Source organism: Phocoena phocoena, chromosome 3 (genome assembly GCF_963924675.1).
Source record: "Phocoena phocoena chromosome 3, mPhoPho1.1, whole genome shotgun sequence".
NCBI classification, from domain to species: Eukaryota; Metazoa; Chordata; class Mammalia; order Artiodactyla; family Phocoenidae; genus Phocoena; species Phocoena phocoena.
The window spans coordinates 173,132,844-173,153,822 of NC_089221.1; the positions used below are offsets into that span (position 1 = coordinate 173,132,844).

General features: G+C 62.0%; 2 protein-coding genes across 2 annotated transcripts; one reads left to right on the plus strand and one right to left on the minus strand.

Moving 5' to 3' along the window:
• The first annotated feature begins 8,527 nt into the window (after nt 1–8,527).
• Nucleotides 8,528–12,159, plus strand: PRSS57 (serine protease 57). The gene is made up of 5 exons (XM_065873882.1): nt 8,528–8,606; nt 8,923–9,076; nt 10,035–10,179; nt 10,562–10,816; nt 11,947–12,159. The coding sequence occupies exons 1-5, from the start codon at nt 8,528–8,530 to the stop codon at nt 12,157–12,159; spliced, it is 846 nt and encodes a 281-aa protein (XP_065729954.1).
• Nucleotides 12,160–13,815: 1,656 nt separating this feature from the next.
• Nucleotides 13,816–19,375, minus strand: FSTL3 (follistatin like 3). Its single transcript, XM_065875218.1, has 5 exons — nt 19,196–19,375; nt 17,659–17,844; nt 15,267–15,482; nt 14,454–14,681; nt 13,816–14,363 (listed from the first exon to the last, which is right to left on the minus strand). Exons 1-5 carry the CDS (start codon nt 19,296–19,298, stop codon nt 14,308–14,310), a joined length of 789 nt encoding a protein of 262 aa, XP_065731290.1. The 5' UTR covers nt 19,299–19,375; the 3' UTR covers nt 13,816–14,307.
• Between the last annotated feature and the right edge of the window lie 1,604 nt (nt 19,376–20,979).

Sequence of the window (20,979 nt, forward strand, 5' to 3'; positions counted from 1 at the left end):
CAGTGGGGCAGCTGCTGGCCCTGGGACAGGGTAGGTGGGCTGCGGGACACCAGACACCCCCTTCCCAGCCCCCTGCCCACGTAAACGCACCCCACAACCTCCCTGCATCCACCTGTGGGAGTGGGGGTGTGGGGGGATGCCCTGACGCCAGGAAGAGAGGACCTGCGTGGGAAGCGACCAGGCACACTCACTGGGCACCTCCTGGTGCAGGACCGGCTGCCCGGCAGCTCCTCACCCAAGCCCCCAGACCCAGGCTGCCCACCGCATTCGCACGGGGGCCAGCGGGCTCTTGGCTACATCATTTGGGGCCCCACCTCGGGGGACACTTTCCCCAGGAAGACATGAGACCCAAGCTCCCCTGCTGGAAAGCACCTGGTCCTCTGGTCTCACACACATCCCAGACCCGGAAGCCTGGAGAAAAGCCCCCTACAAGCCGGGACTTCGGGCGGGTGGATCCCCGCCTTAGCAGGGGCTCCGGACAGCACTTGAGGCCCTTGCGGAGGGCAGCCGGGCGAGGGAGGACCGGCCGGTGCGCATCCAGGGTGCAGGGCACGGCGAGCTCAGGCTGGGGGTGGGGGAGTGAGCTCACGGCCGGCCGGGGCAGTGGGGAGGGTCGCCCCATCGCCCCAAGTGGACGAGGGCCTGCCCCGGGGGCGCGGGCCGAGCGCGGGCGGAGACACAGCGCATCCCCTCCCCACCCGCGCGCGCGTCCCGGGCCGCCCCCAGCCGCTGCCGCCCGAGTCCCCAGGAACCCGTGGGCCGCCGGGGCCGAATCGTGGGGAGGCCTGGGTCGGGCACGACCCAGCCCGAGTCCCTCCCGGGCTGAGCGGGGATCCCGGAAGCCCCGTGCCACCTCCCTGCCCGCGCGGTGGCGGCGGGAGTGGGGGCCTCAGCCTCCCCGGCGCCCCCGGCCCGAGCGCGTTACTCACTCCATCTCCCCGCCGAGGTCCGTGGGTCCGCGAGGCCGGGCAGCGGGGGCGCGCGGGGAGTGCCGGCGGGCCGGCGGGCTAAGGCCTGGCGGCCTGGGCAGAACGGCGCGGGGGCGGCTGCACCGGCGCGGGCATCGCCCCGCGCGCGGCTGTTTATTGTCCGCGCGGCGGCGGGCGCGGGGGGTGGGCTGGGCGCGCGCGCCGCCGCCGCCGCGTTTCGCTCGCGCCCCCTCCCGCCGGCTCCCGCCTCCCGCCGCCGCCCGCCTGCGCCTCCTGCCGGCCGCCGCCGCCGCCGCGCCCCGGTCGCCAGGCGTCTGCCCGCCCGGCCCGCCGGAACCTCCGGCCGCTCCGACCCATTCATTCCATCTCGGCGCGGGGCTGATTCTCCGGCCGAGCCAGTCCGGAGTCGGCCTGGGACGCAGCCTGGCCGCCATCCATCCCACCCCTGCCCGGCTCCTGGTCCGGAGGGTGAGCGAATGGGGACAAATAGCCCGGGGGAAGTCCAGGAGGCCGCTCCGAGGACCACGGCCCTACTGCGGGCGGAAGGACCCGCAGACTGCCTGCGGGAGTATCTGGGGAAGAGCATCAGGGTAGCGGGCACTGCAAGCGCAAAAGGCCGGCGGTGGGACCGAGCCAGGCCCGTTTGAGGAGAAATAATCATAATAGAGCAATTGCTGGTCTTCTGAGCAGTGGCTGGGCTCTAGGGACGGCCCTACGGTTGGATGAGGGTTAAAGAACTGAATCTGCTCCCACGGGGCAAACAGGCCTGCGTGCTCAGAGTGAGAAGGGTCCGTAGCGGGGGCAGGGAGAACTTAGACTTTGTCTTGAGGGCACTGGGGAGCCACAGCAGAGTTGAGAGCAGGAGAGGGGTCACCCCGGTTTACGTCTGTGAAGGCCGCTCGAGCTGCCAGGTGGGGAGTGGATGAAAAGGGGCTAAGGGGGCGGGGGGGGGCTTGGGGGCCAGAAAAGGCTGAACTGGGGCCCCCAGGGACATGGCAGAGGCTGGACCAGCGTGAGAACCAGGTGGATTCTGCATGGATCTTGAAGGGGGAGGCTGCAGGATTGCTACGGGATGGGATGAGGGATGACAGGCATCAGGGTTCCCCTCTCCAGCCTGAGCTCCTAGAAGGACATGCAGACATGAACGGGGCCTGGGAGATGACAAAGGGGCCTTGGTCGGGCAGCTGGATGCCCAGGTTGGAGTTTGGGGTCAGGCCCAGCCTGGGCTAGACGGGGGGCTCCCCAGGGTGGGGAGCAGGTTCAGGCAGCAGAAAGAGCCGACTCGCTCCCCTGCCGTCCCCTCGATTCCCTGTTGTCCATCTTGGATCCTTCATCTGTGCAGACCCCACAGAGCAGGAGGGAGGCAGGAGCTGTCCCCACCAACGTGTTCTTAGAAGGACACTAGCCACCGGGCCCCGAACACACTTATTCCATGGGGTGGGGGAGGGGGGGTGCAGAGAGGGAGGTTCTTCCAAAGGCCTTAGGGTTTCTGTAAAACTGTTGTGCTCAGCTGGTGCTCAGTAAATGGGTGTGTAAAGGGAAAGAGGCTTGGATGAGCTCTGGAGAAAAATGGGGCACGATGCACCCCAGACGGGGGAGGGCGTGGCTGCCTTTCCTCTCACAGACCTTTGCACCCTCCTTTTACAATGAACATGTACCCATTTAGCAGGAAAACGATGAGATAAATTAGCAAACAGAACAAAGAAAGAGACTCAGAAACATCAGGGGGCCTGGGTTCCAGTTCCAGCTCAGCTCTGTAGGTGCTGTGTGACGCTGGATCTGTTTCTTAACCTCTCTGAGCCTCACTTCCCTACCTCCTAGGGCTGCTGGAAGGGTTGACGGAGCGAACATACACGAAGGACTTGAAACAGGGCCCAGCATACACTCGCTCAGGGGTTGGCAAACTTTTTCTGTAAAGGGCCAGATGGTAAACATTTTCAACATCGCGGGCCGGCCGCTCTCTGTGGCAAGGACTCAGCTCTGCCATTGCAGTGCAAAAGTGGCCGGAGGCAGTACATGGCCACATCGTGTGGCCATGTGCCAATAAAACTTTAGTTATAGGGACTTCCCTGGTGGCGCAGTGGTTAAGAATCCGCCTGCCAATGTAGGAGACACCGGTTCAATCCCTGGAGCAGGAAGATCCCACATGCCGCGGACCAACTAAGCCCGTGCGCCAGAACTACTGAGCCTGCGCTCTAGAACCCACGAGCCGCAACTACTGAGCCCACGTGCTGCAACCACTGAAGCCCGCGTGCCTAGAGCCCGTGCTCTGCAACAAGAGAAGCCACCGCAATGAGAAGCCCACGCACCGCAACGAAGAGTAGCCCCTGCTCACTGCAACTAGAGAAAAGCCCGCGCTGCAACCAAGACCCAATGCAGTGAAAAGTAAATATAAAATAAATAAATAAAATTTATTTAGAAAAAAACAAAAAAAACTTTATTTACAGCAACTCCGGCTGCTCCCGGACATCCTCTGGGTGCTTGGATTCCAGGGGGGTCTGACACTGGGCTCTGTGTGGGCCCCAAGAGCCCACTCCTCCCCTGTCCCTGAGTCGCAAACCCCCTCACCTCTCCCAGCCCTGACTCTAGCTCAGGCCTTGTGTCCCCCACTCCAGCTCAACCACAGTCTCCCCATCTCCCCACCTCCTCTCTCCTCTCCACTCTCACCAGAAGATCTGCCCCCACCTGCCCTGCTCAAGCACCTTCTATGGCTCCCCAGTGCCCTGCAGTCTGGCTCTCGAGGCCCAGGTGAACAATGAAAGCACCACTCCTTCCCCTGCCCCTGCCGCACACCCCGCTGGGCTGTCCAGACACCTTCTCCGCACCCACCCTGGGCTCCTCCTGGATTCCCCTCCTCACTCTACCAAGGTTCCTGGGTTTCCTTCTTGCCCTAAAATCCTACCCCCTCCCTATGCTTCTTGCCGACTCCGGTCACTCTTTCCCCACTTAATTCTGCTGCAGACGATGTCAATTCACTGTCTCTCCACCAGGGCAGGGGTCTGTGTCCTCCTGCTGCTGTGTTCCCTGCCCCCCCTTGCACTCATGCAGTGCCCGCACACAGCAGGCACTCAATAAACACTCATGGAATGAAGGGCTGCATACCTCTCTCCATCTCCTTTGACGTTCCCCGCAGGAAGAGTGGCGCTGGCGTCCAGTTTGCAGACGAGGGGCGCCCAGGGCACCCAGCCCCCCGCTGAGATCTCGCCACACCCTCAGAGATGCTCTGGGGTCACCTGTTTCCCAGAGGAGGAGACCGAGGCCCAGACAACAGTGGCCAAGCCGCATCCCCACACCCGTCCTCCCCCTGTGGAAATCCTGGAGGCTGCAAGGGCAGACGAGGTGGACAGCAGTGGTGACGCTCTGCCCGCCACCTCAGTTCACCCATCCATGGAATGGGCTTGCTCAGGGCCCCCACGTGCCAGCCACTCACACCTACTTGTCGCTTCCTCCGTTCTCTGCCAGGCCTTTGGATGCGGGTCCAGGAGAAAGTCTGTGAAGGGCAGTGGTGTCTGTCACCACCCCACACTGGCCAGGGCTGGCATCCAGAGGAAACCTGGCTGGGATGCAGGATGCAGGATTGGGCTGTTTATTCTGTTTTTCTTAGAGATTTATTTGCTTCCTTTGTTTTTTTGTTTGTTTGTTTGTTTGTTTTTAATTTTTGGCTGCGTTGGGTCTTCGTTGCTGCACCTGAGCTTTCTCTAGTTGTGGCAAGTGGGGGTACTCTTTGTTGCAGTGCGTGGGTTTCCCATCGCAGTGGCTTCTCTTGTTGCAGAGTACGGGCTCTAGGCACACAGGCTCAGTAGTTGTGGCTCACGGGCCCTAGAGCACAGGCTCAGTAGTTGTGGCGCACGGGCTTAGTTGCTCCGCGACATATGGGATCTTCCTGCACCAGAGATCAAACCCGTGTTCCCTGCATTGGCAGGCGGATTCTTTTTTTTTTTTTTTTTTAACATCTTTATTGGAGTATAATTGCTTTACAATGTTGTGTTAGTTTCTGCTGTATAACAAAATGAATCAGCTATATGTATGGCAGGCGGATTCTTAAGGACTATGCCACCAGGGAAGTCCTGGACTGTTTACTTTTTTTTTTTTTTTTTTTTTGCGGTACGCGGGCCTCTCACTGCTGTGGCCTCTCCCGCTGCGGAGCACAGTCTCCGGACGCGCAGGCTCAGCGGCCATGGCTCACGGGCCCAGCGGCTCCGCGGCACGTGGGATCCTCCCGGACCGGGGCACGAACCCACGCCCCCCCGCATCGGCAGGCGGACTCCCAACCACTGCGCCACCAGGGAAGCCCTGGACTGTTTACTTTTAAGGCAGTGCCGTCCACTCAAGAAATAAGAAGCTGGGACTTCCCTGGCGGTCCAGTGGTTAAGACTCTGTGCTTCCATTGCAGGGGGCACGGGTTTGATACCTGGTGGGGGAACTAAGATCACACATGCCATGCAGTGCAGCCAAAACACAATAAAAAATAAAAAGGAAGAAAGAAAGAAAGAAGAAGTGATTTCCTTGGAATGTGAGTTAACGAGGTTAAAAAGTAAAGTGTGGGGTGTAAGGGAAAGCGTCACCAGCTGACACCTGCCGGGCCTATGCCCCATTCCAAGGACCAACCCTATTCACAGATGAGGACACTGAGACACACAGGGGCCAAGTGGGGTGGGGTCCCTGGGCTCCAACACTGAGCCCGGGGGGTTTCCTGGGAAGATTTTGAGCTTTTCTCAAATTCTCAGGGGCTCCTGACCAAGCCCCATAACCTCTCCTGACTTCTTGAACCTCTGCTGCTGCTTTGGGCTAGGGAAGAGGCTGTGCACTTTCTGAGCGCCGACTGCATGCCCCACTCAGGGCTGGGTGATGAGCACCGACTGCATGCATACCCCACTCAGATGCTCAGGAACTGACTGTGAGCTAATCTCCTCAATATGTAAAGAGCTCTAACAAATCAATAACAAAAGTAAGAGTTCAGTAAAGAGAGCTATTATTATCATCATCATCAGAAGCAACATTATTATTGTTGAGTTGCTCTGACTTGGAAAGCCACCCAAATCCTCCGTGGAAAGACCCTTCAAGGATGACAGTCCCGGAGTTCTGGGTTCAAGACCGTCTGCTGTGCAGCCCCAGACCAGCCAAGCTCCACTCTCTGGGCTTCACTTTGGGAAGTGGAAACACTGAGCTCCACACAGTCCGTTCCTCAGGACTTGGTTACTTGGATCCTTGAAGGACAGTTGCTGGTTTCATAACTGCTTGCCAGACAAGAAGGAAAATACAACGGGCTGTGGGAAGAATCGGCCCTTGGCAGAGGCAACAGGAGCTGGCCTGAGGCTGCAACCCTGGCCCCATTTCCCCCTCGCTGTGCAGCCTTAGTCAAGGTACTTAAACTTTCTGTGCCTCTGTTTCCCCATGGGGACAGAAACAGTACCGACAGCCTTGGTTTGCTCTAGGACTGCATGAGTTCCACACATCTGCAGCTTCGGGTAATACCAACCCCCAGGGGCATGTAGCTGGGGGAAGTGACTGAGGCCTTGGGGCACAGACGAGACAGGACAGCCCCAGGGAGCCAGAGTGGACAGGAGCCACCGAAGTCTCCCGAAGAATCATCTGCTACCGCCTGCATTGACTTCCGAGGGAAATGCGGGGTCCAGCTCTGGCCGAGACCCCGGAAACGACTTTCGCATGGACGTTTCCCACTTTCCTCCATGTTCAGGGCCTGATGGTTTCCCGCAGCTGCAGTAATACAGCACTGCAAACTTAGTGGCTTAGAATGACCTTCTCTTACCTGATCAGTGGGCCTATCCGGGCTGAGATCTAGGAGTCTGCATGCCAGCACGGCCGGTTCCTTCCAAACCAGCTGGTTCTACCCCCACCCTGCAGCTTTCAAGGCTGTGCCTCAGTTTCCTTGTCTGTGAAATGGGTGTGATAACAACATAGCAAACTAATTAACACAGGGGACTGAGGTTGGCTAAATACGGCCCCACAGCCTCCGCATCCTGATCCTGGGACCTGTGGGTATGTCACCTGATGGGGCAGAAGGGACCTTGCAGGTGGGATTGAGTTAAGAGAGATGGGGTCGACTCTGGATTCCTGGGGGCCCAGCGTCATCACAGCGTCCTTATAAGAGGGAGGCGGGAGGGTCAGACGCAGAGAGAGACGGGAGATGCTGCGCTGCTGGCTGTGAGGATGCAGGAGGGGCCACGAGCCAGGGATGCAGCGCCTCTGGAAGCTGGAAAAGGCGGGAACCGATGCTCCCCTGGAGGCTCCGGCAGGACCGGCCCTGCCCACACCTGGATTTAGCCCCGGGAGGCCCATGTTGGAGTCCTGTCCTGCCTCTACGTCTCCCTCTGTCTCTGTGTCTATCTCTCTGTCTCTGCCTCTCTTCCATGTCTCTGCCACTGGGTCTCTCCCACCTCCAGCTCCACCTCACCTTCTCCGTCCATCCCACGCCCTCACACCCTTGTCGCAATGCTGAGTGATGGGCTGGGAGGACCACCCTCCCCCGCCCCGGCACTGATGGAGCCCACCCTGGTCCTCCGGGCTGGGCACTGCGTTCTGGCGAGGTACCCTCTGTGCCTCCGAGGCATGTGTGGGGTGAGCCTACTGTGAGCAGCGGCCACTGAGCCTCCGTTCCCCTTCCTGTGACACTGGCCCCCTCTCTGCACAGGGCCACCCCTAGCCCCAGTCGCTCTCCTCCATGCTGTGCGGGGTCCCCTGCCTCCCAGATGTCCCTCTGCGTCTCCACTTTAGTGACTGATGGCGGACGGGCACGGGGTCTCAGCAAAGCCTCCGCAAGGCAGCACAGGGCCTCTGACCTGTGTGTCCCCTGTGTGTGGCCCCTCACCAAGGCCCTGCTGCCCCTTCCCTGCTCTGAAGCCTCCATGGCTCCCCGGTACCCACAGGAGAAGCCCCCGCCTTCAAGGCCCTGAACTGACCTGACAAGCTCGCTGTTCTCTGGCCACCAGAGCCTGTGCTTCAGCCATGAAAGCAGATCACCTCATCCGTACCCACAACCCCGAGAAACGCCAGCACCGCGAGGGTGGGTGCCTTTGTCACATTGGGCTCCATCTCCGGCACTTACTGGAGGCTGGTAATGCCGTAGGCACTCAATACCTCAATACAGGCAACAAAGGCAGCAGCAGTCACAAGGCTTTCTGGAGGCTGGGGTAGCAGATGGGGAAACTGAGGTTTGAGGCAGTGACGGGCAGGGCTGGACCCGGACCGACCCCCTTCAGCTGGAGAGCTGGTCCCCAGCCCTGAGGGGCAGCGAGGGCTGTTGTGCTGCCAACTGCATACCTGGGAGATGCTGGGTAAACCGGGGCATGGCACGCATTAGGGACCTCTGGGGTCACATGACTTGGCAGAGCCAGGAGCCCCCCAGAGCCCCCGTGCCCACTCCGCTGCCCTGGCTCCTGGCTTCCCGTGACATTACGATTATCATCAACGACCCGGATGCAGGACAGTCATCAGACTTTCCGAAGCACTGGCTCAGAACTGGGCTGGTGGGGGCTCTGACCACAGGCCACAGCCCAGTTCCCCATTTCCGGGCCGTTGGGCGGTGGGTGGACCACAGCCCGCAGAGCTCTCCAGGGAGAGGCTGACCTGCAGCAGCCATGAGGCCCGGGGAGGGGAGCTGGGCCTGCCTGCTGCTGACTCTGACCGCCTTCCAGATGCTGCCCATGAGGCCCCCAGGTGAGGACCCCCGAGTAGCCCAACCAAGCCCGTCAGAGCCCCGTACAGGGACCCCACCCAGGAAGCTCCAGGTAGCACCACGTAGTCAGTTACTCAGCCCCCTGCATGGCTGTTCCTCTCGGGTCTCAGCTGGGAAGCGGGCATGAGGCCCAGCTGGGGTCTCGGCCAGGCCCGGGCCCAGCTTTTAGTGCACCCGGCCCCTCTCCTGGCAAACTCCACGGCCTTCTCTGGGCATCTCTGTGTCTGCCTATCCCGCCCAGCCTGACCCCTACCCCACACTGCCCCGTCCCTGACTCGCTGCCCACCCTGCCTGCAGGCTCCTGGGCATCCCGAATCATCGGGGGCCACAAGGTGACCCCCCACTCCCGGCCCTACATGGCGTCCGTGAGTTTCCAGGGCCAGCACCACTGCGGGGGCTTCCTGCTGCAGACCCGCTGGGTTGTGTCGGCCGCCCACTGCTTCACAGACAGGTGAGCCAGGATGAGGGGGTGCCCTGGTGTGGGTGGGGTGAGGGCTCGTGCAGACAGGCCTCTCAGCTGGGGAGTTTATCAGGGATGGGGGGGCGGCAGGAGAAGTAGGGAACGAGCAGCAGCCGTGACCATAAGCCGATGTTATAACCGTTATGCTTGTCCTGAGCATATTGTTATAACGACTACTAACATTCATATTGAAATTATTGGAGGCAATACTATAATCGAGGTGGGAATTAGAAGAAATATAATGCGTATTATATTCATTCTAAGTATGTTTTTATAAGTATTAAAATTAATATTGCCGGGGCTTCCCTGGTGGCGCAGTGGTTAAGAATCCGCCTGCCAATGCAGGGGACACGGGTTCAAGCCCTGGTCCAGGAAGATCCCACAGGCCGCGGAGCAACTAAGCCCGGGCGCCACAACTACTGAGCCTGCGCTCTAGAACCCACGAGCCACAACTACTGAGCCCGCGTGCCTAGAGCCCGTGCTTCGCAACAAGGGAAGCCACCGCAATGAGAAGCCCGCGGGCACCCCAACGAAGTGTAGCCCCTGCTTGCTGAAACTAGAGAAAGCCCGAGCGCAGCAACGAAGACCCAATGCAGCCAAAAATTAATTAATTAAATTTCTTTTAAAAAGTACTGCAGTGGGAATTCCCTGGTGGTCCAGTCGTTAGGACTTCATGGTCTCTCTGCAGGGGGAGCGAGTTCAATCCCTGGTCGGGGAACTAGGATTCTGCAGGTCACGCGGCGTGGCCAAAAAAAATTAAATTAAGTTCATATTGCCGCGATTGGAGTTAATACCATAATTGAGGTGGAACGGTAATAAACGTGACGCTTATTATCACGGGCTGGCGTGAGGATGACATGGATTTGCTCGGCAGGTGGGGAGAGACCCCACCCCGTGCCGGGTGGCCCTCACCCCAGCCTCGCTCACAACCACCCTCCCCACCCCGCAGAGACCCCCAAACAGGCCTGGTGGTGCTAGGGGCCCACGACCTGCACGCCGCAGAGGCCACGCAGCAGGTGTTCAGCATCTCGGCTGTCTTCATGCACCCCGACTACCATCCGGCCACCCACACCAGTGACATCTGTCTGCTGCGGGTGAGACGCTGCGTGGGGGACGAGGGCCAGACGCGGGTCCCAGGCCCCCCCCGCCCCACGATGGCCTGATTTGTTTAAAATCAGCTGTTGGGATCCTGTGAGCACCCGTGCTCAGAGCAGGGAAGGAGAGGCTCGTTAGAAAGACCCTTTGGGCAGCTGAGGGGTTGAGACTGGAGGCTGGGGAAGACCAGAGTCCTGGTCTGAGGCAGTTGAGGCCTGACGGGCGGCGGCACGTGGTAGCCTTCCGACAGCCTAATGACGGCTGCCACTGACTTTTCTCCATGAAGCCAAGAAGAAACCCAGAAAGGTAAACAGGCAGGAGCAGTGGTGGGTGGCTGCGGTGGCGGGGGGCGGGGGGCTAACCTCATTGCTCCCCCTGCAGCTGAACAGCTCTGCCATCCTGGGTCCTGCAGTGGGGCTGCTGGGGCTGCCACAGAGGCCACCCAAGGCCGGGGCACGGTGCAAGGTGGCCGGCTGGGGCTCCGTGTCCAACTTCGAGGAGCCGCCGCCTGTGTTGATGGAGGCCGAGGTCCGCGTGCTGGACCTGGACATCTGCAACAGCTCCTGGAACGGGCAGCTGAGCCCTGCCATGCTCTGCACCCGCAGTGGGGACCGCCAGCGACGTGGCTTCTGCTCGGTGAGACACTCAGTCTCTGTCCTGCCTGCTTACCGCGTGGGGAAACTGAGGCCCACAGAGAGGGTCAGAGCTGGGCAGAGCCTTGGGAACTAAGTCCCAGGTCACCTTTGACCAGATGGGCCTCGCCTAAGGCCCTGGAAGGGCGCGGATTTGCCCAGGGTCACAGGGATGCCGTGTATGGCTGTGCAGGTTGCGCACTGCACAAACAGCTACAGATCTGTGTCTTTAAAAGCAGTGTCAAAAAAAAAAAAGCAAGGTCCAGATCTCAAGGAAGAAGCTCCTGCTCCTAAGCCCTTGTATGGATTAATGGCAAATTTGGCCCCGGTGCCAAGGAAGAAACTCAGCCCAGGTGTGGGGTGGGGGTGGGGGGCGGTGTCTTTTGTTCCAGCCATGAGAGTGCAGTGGTTCAGATTCTGGAGCCCAACTGCCTGGGTCCACGTCCAGACTGAGCCACTTCCCAGATGTGTGGTCTTAGAAAAGTCACCTCACTTCTCGGGACCTCACTTTCTCCATCTGTAAAACTGTCACACAAATAGGACCTACTTCTTAGGGTCAGAGCTGATTCCAGGTGACAATTAGGGTGATAGGTGTGGGGGGGTGAGGGGAGAGGAGGAAGCAGGAGTTTTACGGTGAGTATTCCGGGAGGTCTCTCTGAGGAAAGTACTTTTGAGAGTTGGAGGGGCCTTGAGAAGATCTGAGGGGAGGCATGCCAGGCAGAGAGACCAGTCACAGAGCTGCTGTGTACAGCTGCGCAAGTTGTGCACTGCACAAGGTGCTGCCGACTTGTGTATTTATACAAGCAGTGTCCAGCAGAGGGCAGTAACGGGTCTCAAGAATATGCAAAAGCCTAGAGGTTGGAGCTTGGTTTGCTGCAGGAAGAGCAAGGTAGGCTGGCATGGCTGAAACCAAGCAAGTCGGGGGAGAGGAGGGCAGACAGGTGGGTGGGGGCTGGATCCTCTAGGCCTTAAAGGCTGAGGTGAGGAGCTTAGTCTTTGCTGTAAAAGCTCTAGGGAGCCATGGAAGGATTTTGAGGCAGGGAGGGTCCTTCTCACATTCACCCGTATGAGCTCCTTTAAGGAAAGTGAGGCCCAGAGAGGGACCCCTGGCCTCACCTTTGCCTCCACCTCCAGGCAGACTCTGGGGGGCCCCTGGTTTGCAGAAATCAGGCCCATGGCGTCATCTCCTTCTCCGGCTTCTGGTGCGGCAACCCCAAGACCCCCGATGTGTACACACTGGTGTCCGCCTTTGTGACCTGGATCTGGGATGTGGTTCGGCGGGGCCCGCACGGCCCCCAGCCCAGCCCCCCACCCAGGACCACTGGGGGCCCAGCAGGAGTTGCCTGAACCACAGCAGCGCACAAGATGAGGTTAGCTCCGGCCTGGAAAATTCCGTGGCTGGGGCAGAGGGTCCACGGGCCCCCAAACCCCAGGAAGCCTGGTGTGTGTGGGATGGCAGGTGGGATAGGGGGGAATCAGTTCCAAACAAAAAGGGCAAAATAACACAATAAAGTGTTAACTGGCTCACCAGACACGATGGTCTGCCTCCAGGGTCCATGCACATCTTTGAGCTTCTCCTTGGCCTCAGCGTGGCCGAGGGTCCAGTTCCACCACTCCCTCCCGGAGGGACCTTGAGCCATAGGACCTGGGCCCCTCTCCACCCTCCCACACCCTCCCCGCGCTGACCCCTCTGGAGTTTCCCACCCTGCCTCCCCGCCTTGGTCCCTACCTGGACCACCACTCCTCTGCCCTCCAGCCAACCCCACACAAATGGGGAAACCGAGGCCGGGAGAGGGTAGGGTCTCTGGTCCTCAGGGTGGGGTCTCAGGTTGGCCTGGCTCACCCTCTGAAAAGAGCTTTGAGTGAATGGTGCCCGGCTGGCGGCAAGGCTGGGCGAGTCCCAGCTGGTACTTTTACTAATCGTGTTACTGTCACTATGGTACCTCCAACCCTTCCAGGCCAGGCCTCCGTTTCTGGACCCTAAACCAGGTGGCCTCTTGGGGCTGCCCTAAGCCATCTTGACCCCCCTCTTCCCCTCCCCTGCCCCATAAAGGCCAAGACTCTCCCACCCACCCTCACCCCACCTGCCCAGTTCTACCTCGGCTGCCGCCCACCGCCTGAAGGTGGGCACTGAGGCCCCGAGTCGGGCAGTGGCCGCCCCAAGGACATACACCTGTGTTTCTGCGCTGGATGCTTCCAGAACACACTATGCACCAGCATCACAGCACCCCAGGACCCAGGCTGGTAACCCCCTACCAAAGTGGGCGGCGCAGAGGCTCAGAGAGGTGGCGGGCAAACCGAGGCCTGGACATCCAAAGTGGCTTTTTCAGTGTTTATTTCTTTGGCAGGTGAGGCAGGACCCCAGGGCGGGGGAGGTTGCCTTGTCGGGGGCTCGGGCGAACCCACTGCTCAAGGGCACTTTTCCAGGTGTCACAGGTAAGGCACTTCCTGGAGGCTGGGAAGGGACACGGACGAGCCCCACTGCCCTGTGCTCCTCGCTCCAAACTCGGGGAGTTGGGCTCCTGCCCCGCTGGGCCCCCACCCTGGTCTGAACCTCCAGTCTACACACAGGCACAGGGAGGTGACAAAGAGCAACAGCCCAGGAAGATGGAGGGAACCCAGCTGGCAGGCAGCGGGGGCTCAGCTGGGAACAGGGCTTAGAGGCGTGGCCAGGGCAGGATGCGGGGGACAGAGGGTCCCGGGTCTGGACCTCACTTGTGCACGGGGCAGCAGGCACTGGGGTGCCCCTCAGACACACGGCTCCAGGATGCCAGGTGTGCAGTGGGTCTTGGTGTCTATTCTCCATCCTGGGCCAGTGGGTGAGCAGGGACCCCACCGGGTCCCACCCTAAGGGGGCCGGGCACCACCGGACATGGTGCCCTGTTCTGGGCAGATACGGCCTCTCCATGCCCAAGTCCTGTGTCCAGAGGCCCAGATGGCACCCTGTCCCTGGGGACAAGCTGGGCTTTTCTCAGGGGTCTTCACAGAACACACTGGGAGCTGGAGGGAGAGGGAAGGTAAGCCCCTTGGTTACCCTGGGGCTGGTGGGGGACAGTGGTTGCTTCCTTGGCCTGTCTGGGGTCTGGGCATGTTCTGAGGCTCATCTCTACACACCCAGGCCGTGGATCCCCTCTCACCCCCTGGTCCCTGTTCTATCAATAGAGGCCAGGGTGCCTCTTCATTAATTGCTGGCAGGAAGTCCCCAGCCCTCTCGGTGGCAGCGACAATGAATAGAGTTATCCACGAGGAAGGAGAAGCGTGGGGTCCTCCTGGGCAGTAGGGTACCTAGGTCTGGGGTGGCACCCCACCCACCAGCCCTGCTCCCAGGCCTCCTTCCCCCAGTCCTTCCAAGGTATCGTCGGGGGGCAACAGGGCTCCCAAAATGGTCCCGGTCCAGACTCTGAGGAGTGTCCGTGGGACATAAATTAGACTCTGCTGTGGCAATAAATAAAACGGGGCTGCCTTGAACGCCAGGCCCAGGCCGGTCCCTCAGGCTCACACAAAGTTCTCCTCGTCCTCCTCCGACTCAGCATCTAGCGGCTCGGGGGTGCCTGCAGAGTGGGAGGGACCAAAAGAGAAATGCGGGCGCGGAGAGGGGCTGGGGGCTAGACCCCGCCGCTGCTCCCCGCCCCTCGCCGCACCTGCACAACTGCCCGGGTGGCGCACGCCGATGGAGCGGCCCAGAAAGCAGGTGGCCTGGCGGAGGTGGCACGAGGACATGTAGGTGACGTTGTTGTTGCCACAGAGCTCCTGGCCGGGGCTGGAGGGCGCGGGGCAGGGCGCCGCGCGGCACACCACGCAGTGCGCGCTGCCGGTCTGGTCCACCACGCATGACTGCGGCCGCAGGCACACAACGTGCGCGCACGATTCTGCCGGTGGGGCGTCGGGGAGGGTCAGGGGCGCTCCTCCTAACCTGGGCCACAGGCCCCGCGCCCGCCGCGAGCCCGCCCTCAGGGTCCGACCCTCAGACGCGGCCCCCTGGTTGCACCAGAAGCCACACCCCTTCCACGAACCGCGCCCACACTCCAGATCCACTCTCAATCCCTCCCCCCTTTGATTGCACCAGTAAGCTTCTCTGACACACACTCGTATCTCTCACCCCATATGAGCCCCAGAATCCCCTTTCCAAACCTGCACCCAACTCTTTCGCATTCATGACCCCACAAAAGACCTAATCCAGTGACACTCTCGCGGGACAATAGACTCCCTCCGCTAGGCCCCGCCCACGAGCTCCCATCTAAGCCCCGCCTAGCACAAGGCCTGGGAGCAGGGCTGGTGGGTGGGGTGCCACCCCGCCTAGCCCGCCCAAATCCGTAAGACATAATAGGACACCCTGGATTTCAGACCCCGCCCCTTCCTGCCAAGACCACGCCCCCGCGCGTTGCGGCAGCGGCCTTACAGGATGCTCAGGCCCGGCGGCCCCGCCCCTCCCCCAGGCCCCCGCCCCTACGTACTGCGGCAGCGGCCCCGGTACATGACGCGCAGGTCTGGGTGGCCGCGGCAGCGCGCGGCGCGCAATTCGCACTCGTCGCGGTAGGTGGCGCCGTCCGAGCCGCAGACCTGAAGGCGCGCTGGGAGCCCCGAGCAGTCGGGCGCGCACTCGCAGCGCGGACGGCCCCCCAGCATGCGGCAGGCCTTGCCTGGGCCGCACGCCACGCCCTCGCACGAATCTGTGGACAGAGGACACACACATGTGGGCTGGGGCGCGTGGCCGAGGCCGGAGGTCCTCAGGGCCCCCCGCGCCCTCGCCCCCTCCCTGTTCCGAGGGATAGAGGCCGGGCCGGAGTCGGGGCCCACAGGGGAGGAGACTGATTTGGGGGTCTGGGGGCGGGACCGTTAGGAACGAGATTCAGCCACGGCCCGGGTGGACACGGACTCGACGCTGCTCCTGGGGCGGGCTTCTGTCGGGGGGCGGGGCTCAGTGTGGGCGGGAGGGAGGGGTCTCTGCCCGGAATCTGGGGGTCCGGGAGGAACGGGCTTCCGCCCCCGGTCCAGCTCTCGCTCCGCAGCTGGGCCACCCGCTCAGGCTGACGTCTGTTCCCTGATTTACGCGCGTTTCTGGGAAGGCCGGCGGGGGATCGGCTGCGTCAGCCCGCGGGGGGAGCGGGGGGCTCCACCCCGTCCAGGCGCGGGTATGGGGAGGACGGGCAGCGTCTGTTCCCCGTGCCTGCCAGGACCTCCCCGGAGGAGGTGTCAGGGAGGGCGGGGCGTCGGCCTGGTCTGAGGCTCATTTCCTGAGGAGGGGGCCTCCCACAGCCCGAGCCCTCCGAACCAAGGGTTACCGCCCCCCGCAGCCCCATTTCTCAGGTAGGGAAACAAGTCTCTCTCTGAGATCCCCTCCCCCACTCAGGCCCGGCTAACGGCTGCTTCTGGCCTCCCAGGCCCAGTGCAGCCTCCCATCTACCCACACAAGGTGGTGCCGTTTCGTCGTCATTTTACAAAAGGGGGAAACGGTCACAGCTGTGAGTTGGAGACAGCCAGGGCACTTCGGCGTGAGAACTCCAGGCCGGACCCGATGGACCCCCCAGCTCTGTGGCTTGTGGGTCTGGAGGGCCGTCTCTGAGCTCGAGTTGATGTTTCAGCTTCAGTTTCCCTGTGTGTAAAGTGGGGCTGATGGGGAAACCCACCTTACAGGGTGAGCAGAAAATGATGGATGCTCCTAAGAGACTAGCTGGCGTGCCCCAAGTCCCTGTGCCAGGGCATGTGGGCTGCACCTGGGCGCCTCCCATGCTGCCCGCCCACACGCACATCTGGAAACGCTCTCCCGGGTGGCTTCACGCAAGCAAGAACAGAAGTGGCAGGGCTGAGTTCCTGTCCCCAAGGCCAGACAAGGTTAGGGGGCGGGGGGGGGGGAGGGGGTCCTGGACCGTCTCATAACCAGGCCAGGCACTTTTTGAAGTCTGTCCTCCTCCCAGAAGCCAGAGGGGCTTCTGGAGGGAGCCAGGGCACATGGCAGTTGAGTCTGGGACCACCCAGCCAGGCTGATCTGGGATTAATCACATCCCAGCGGCCAGTCAGGCTCCTCAGTTTGGCCTGCAGGTCTGCAGCCCTCAGCTCCAGCCTCCTCCCTGTGCCCCTGTCCTGACTCCACCCACCAGGGTCTGATCCCAGGCCATGGTCTCTGCTGATGCTCTCCCCCATGCTTTTTCCAGCTGGCGAACTCCTAATCATCTGCCAGCACCCTGGCTCTAGAGCCCACCTCCTTCAAGTCATGCCCCCCTGCGCCCTCTGGGTCCTTGCAGGTTCAGCCTTGCACAGGGGGCTGGGAAAGTCCCCAACCCCTTCTCCAGGGCAGAGACGATGTCTTGACTTAGTCATTCACTCATTCTGCCTTCAGAGAGCCCCTAGTCTGATGGGGGAGGCAGCATTTCGCAGAGCGTGGTGCAGAGGCACACGCTTGTTTAACATGCAGCTGTTTAACCACAGCTAAGCCCAACCCCAGACCCTGGAATCTGCGGGGTCAAGGGCAGATAAGTGTCTGGGAACACTGAGTGTGGGGTCACGAACCCTAATGGCCAGTCGGGGAAAATCCACCTTCCTAGGAGCTAGGTGTGAGCACATCCACCAGGTGCAGGGCAAGTGGGAAAGGCCACCCTGGCGGAGGGCTCCTCGTGAGCAAGGGCCTAGGGGCTGGAATCCAAACTGGGGACTCCTTGGAGCTTCCTGAACCTTCACCTGCAGGTGGCTAAGCTGGGAGCCTGAAGGCCCGCAACCCCTCTCTGAGCCTGGGATCCCCGTGCCGGGCAGCCTCAAGCTTCTGCCTGCCCCCAAGACGGGGGGCTCACTCTCGGCTGTCCCACCTCTGACCCTGTGACCCTGGCCTGCGGCCGACACCCAGGGTCTCACCTTTGCAGGGGAGGCAGTGGACGAGGCCCAGGAAGCCCAGGAGGCTGATCTTGTTCCCCGGGTGCGTGAAGTTGGACCAGGCCGTGTCGATGTTACCAGACGCACAGCACTCAGCCTGGCTCACGTCCGTCCTCAGCACCAGGCTGCAGGTGGCCTCTCGGCCCTGCTGGAGCCAGCAGACACCACCTGCGGACAAGCGGGCCAGTTCCCACGTGGCCAGAGGCACCCTCCGGTGCCCCTCCCCACACCCCGGCCTTGGCCTTCCAGCCAGCTGCCGGCCCATGGCGATGCATACATTGGTGCTCAGTAATTATGGAGGGGATGATCTGCCCCTGACCTGGGAAGGAGGGGCAGAGAACCGCACAGGTGTCCCCACCCTGGCTGCAGATTCTTTGGGGACCCTTCCTCTCTGGGCTCCAGCCCCAACACTGCTCCAGCACCCACCCCACCCCCCTCCTGGGAACCTCTCCCCCCTGGGTCCAGGCCCCCAGCCCGGGCCTGGCATCCTGCCCGAGCAGGCAAAAGCCCGGAGCTGGACGTGTCAGGGTCAGCGGGCCCTGGAGCCGCCTCTCCCGCCTCTGCCCTCTGTCTAGACAGCGCCCGAGGGCACGCGGAGCCCCCTCGCCCAGCAGCCCCCCCTCGCCTGGCCCGCCTCTTACTCACTCCAACTCGGGAACATTCCCCTCGCATGAGCTCACTGTCTCCCCGGGGATGCGGCCTTCGGGGAGGGGGCTTGGCTCTCCCCTCACTGCGGGGCTGGGGTGGGGCTGCAGGGTGGGGTGGGGGGCAGATGGCCCTCGGTTTCTGCACCGTTAAGTGGGGGCGGGGGTGGCCGCCACGGCCCCCATTCCATGGAGCTCCCAGGCTCTGTGCTGAGCGCCTCCCAGGGACCAGCTCTGGGAAGCCCAGCACATTGGCACCCCGTATAAAAGGGGAAACTGAGGCCAGGAGTGGGGATGTGACTTCCCCGGCACTTCCGCAAGTGGCAGGTGTGAGATTCCAATGACCTGTCTGCCTGAACCAGACCCAGGGAAAATCTGAGACCCCAGCTGGAGGTCCTGAGTCCAGCCACCCAGCCCTGCCTTTCTGGAGCATTGGGACCCGGATGGTCGAGGTTCAAATCCCCGCTTTGCCACTTGAAAGCTGTGTGACCCTGTGCCTCAGTTTCCCCACCTGGAAACCGGGCAGAAGAGTGCCCACACTACTGGGCTGTTGCATGGATTCCAGGACGGAAGAGGCAGACACTAGGCGCCCAATAACTGTCAGCAGCTCTTGTGACTAGATTCTTGATAAATAAATTGTGCAGGAGTCCCATCTGCTCTCCTGACCTCCTGGTGACCCTCCTTGGGGCCTTTTGGGGCTGGGGGAGGGGAGCCTCAAGCCCTCCCAGATTCAACCTGCAGCGGCCACGGGTCACCACGGGTCACCGCGGTCGGCCACCGCCGCCGCGCCCCCCGACCTCGCCCCCAGGCCCGCATTCCGGGCAGGCCCACGTGGGTGGCCCGCCCCGCCCGCCCCTTCCGGCCGCCCCACTCACCGGGCGCGGGGTCCCCAGAGCCCACGGAGCCAACGAAGCCCACGGCCCACGCCAGGGCCCCCCAGGGCAGCGGCCACAGTGGCCCCGGCGCCCCGGGACGCATGGCGGACGCAGACACGGCGGCGGCCCCCGCGTCGGACGCGCGGGCGGCGGGCGGGCGGGCGGGCGGGCTGCAGGGAGGGCGGCGGCGGCACCACTTCCAGCGCGCGGCCGGCGCGCCCTATAAAGGTCCCGCGGGCTGCGGGCGGGGCGGGGCGGGGCGGGCCGGCCGGGGCGGGGCGCGGGGACGGCGGGGCGCGGGGCACTGTCGCGCGCGATGTGGGCGGCAGCTGGTCGGGGGCGGGGGCACGACCCGGGAGCCGGGCTGGTGGCTGTGAGTTCGAGGTGTCGCCGTGCGTTTGGGGGACTGGCCGGTGAGCCAAAGGGAGCGCGTCTGCGGATCCGTGCGCGTCGTGTTCTGCATGTGGTCGCTGGGGTGGCCCCAGTGTGCTCTGGACTCGTGGCCTGTCCTCCCCGTCCCTACACGCCCCAGGGACCTCAGCCCCAGCCAGTTCCCTAATCACACACCCCCGGCCATCCGCCTGGCCATTTGGCCGCTGGAGCCGGTGGGCACGGCTGGGTGTGAGCGCGTGGAGGAATGGGGAGGCTGGTGGGGTGGGAAACAGAGGCAGAGAGGTGTGGCAGAGAGAGACCCCAGAGACACGATGGTCCTGACTACATCGCTGACGGCAATAATCATACCACAAGAGTTACACTGTGGTAAAGTGCCCACTGTGCCTGGCCTTTGCCCCTCACAGCTGAGGTTGCACCAAACACCCCAGGCCTTTGCAAACCGTGCCCCCAGGCCACATCAACAACCTGCTGACTTCTCTCCTCCAAGGGTCAGTGCTCCCTGTCCTGGGACACCCTGGAATCCTGGGTTTTCCGCAATTTATGATGGCCACATCAGCGTGGGCCTGGGAAGCACTGAGTCCGCTGGGGCCTCAGGGCCTCAGTGCAGCAGCGTGCTTTTCCTTTTTTTTTTTTTTTTTTTTGCGGTACGCGGGCCACTCACTGTTGTGGCCTCTCCCGTTGCGGAGCACAGGCTCCGGACGCCCTGGCTCAGTGGCCATGGCTCACAGGCCCAGCCGCTCAGCGGCATGTGGGATCTTCCCGGACCGGGGCACGAACCCGCGTCCCCTGCATCGGCAGGCGGACTCTCAACCACTGCGCCACCAGGGAAGCCCCTGCTTTTCCTATTTTGGAGCTGATCTCTTCAATCTTGGGGGCCTCCCAAATTGTTAGGGCACCCCAACAGGCTCATGGGTCCTGTGCAGCCCCTCTGTGTTTGTGCTTCTGGGAAATAATAAGTGACAATCTGCTGGTAGCAGGGACCTTTGGGGGGTGCTGGAGCCTCAGGTTGACCAAGGCAGACCCAGTCCCGTCCTCGCTGAGCTCATGGTTTGTCAGAGTCATAGACAAGAAAATACATAGAAAACCAAACTAATGTATAGCTTTTAAGAGTGGAAAATGCTTTTAGGAAAAAACAAAAATGATTGAGGGCAATTGGTCATCTCCCAGGGGCACCTATGCCTCGTCGCCCCCCATCCCTGCATCTGCCCCCACCCCGGGTGTAGACAGAGGATCCCTGAAGGCACAGCCCTTCCTCTGCATGCACGAGATCTGCTGCTGGCCGACACCGTGCCCAGACCACTTACTCCACCTTAGCTGCCCAGCCTGACCCGTGTCCCCAGGGCAGTGCCAAGGGCCGCATTACTTCCTAGCAGCACTGAGGGAGGGCACCC

What these genes read in the sequence shown, in the direction of transcription:
- PRSS57 (XM_065873882.1), top strand. Translation starts at nt 8,528, where the DNA reads ATGAGGCCCGGGGAGGGGAGCTGGGCCTGCCTGCTGCTGACTCTGACC. An exon ending in GCTGCCCATGAGGCCCCCAG is followed by an intron (nt 8,607 to 8,922) that starts GTGAGGACCCCC and finishes CCCTGCCTGCAG; the next exon opens with GCTCCTGGGCATCCCGAATC. An exon ending in AGCGACGTGGCTTCTGCTCG is followed by an intron (nt 10,817 to 11,946) that starts GTGAGACACTCA and finishes CTCCACCTCCAG; the next exon opens with GCAGACTCTGGGGGGCCCCT.
- FSTL3 (XM_065875218.1), bottom strand. Translation starts at nt 19,298, where the DNA reads ATGCGTCCCGGGGCGCCGGGGCCACTGTGGCCGCTGCCCTGGGGGGCC. An exon ending in CTCTGGGGACCCCGCGCCCG is followed by an intron (nt 17,845 to 19,195) that starts GTGAGTGGGGCG and finishes GCTTGTCCGCAG; the next exon opens with GTGGTGTCTGCTGGCTCCAG. An exon ending in CCACTGCCTCCCCTGCAAAG is followed by an intron (nt 15,483 to 17,658) that starts GTGAGACCCTGG and finishes CTCTGTCCACAG; the next exon opens with ATTCGTGCGAGGGCGTGGCG.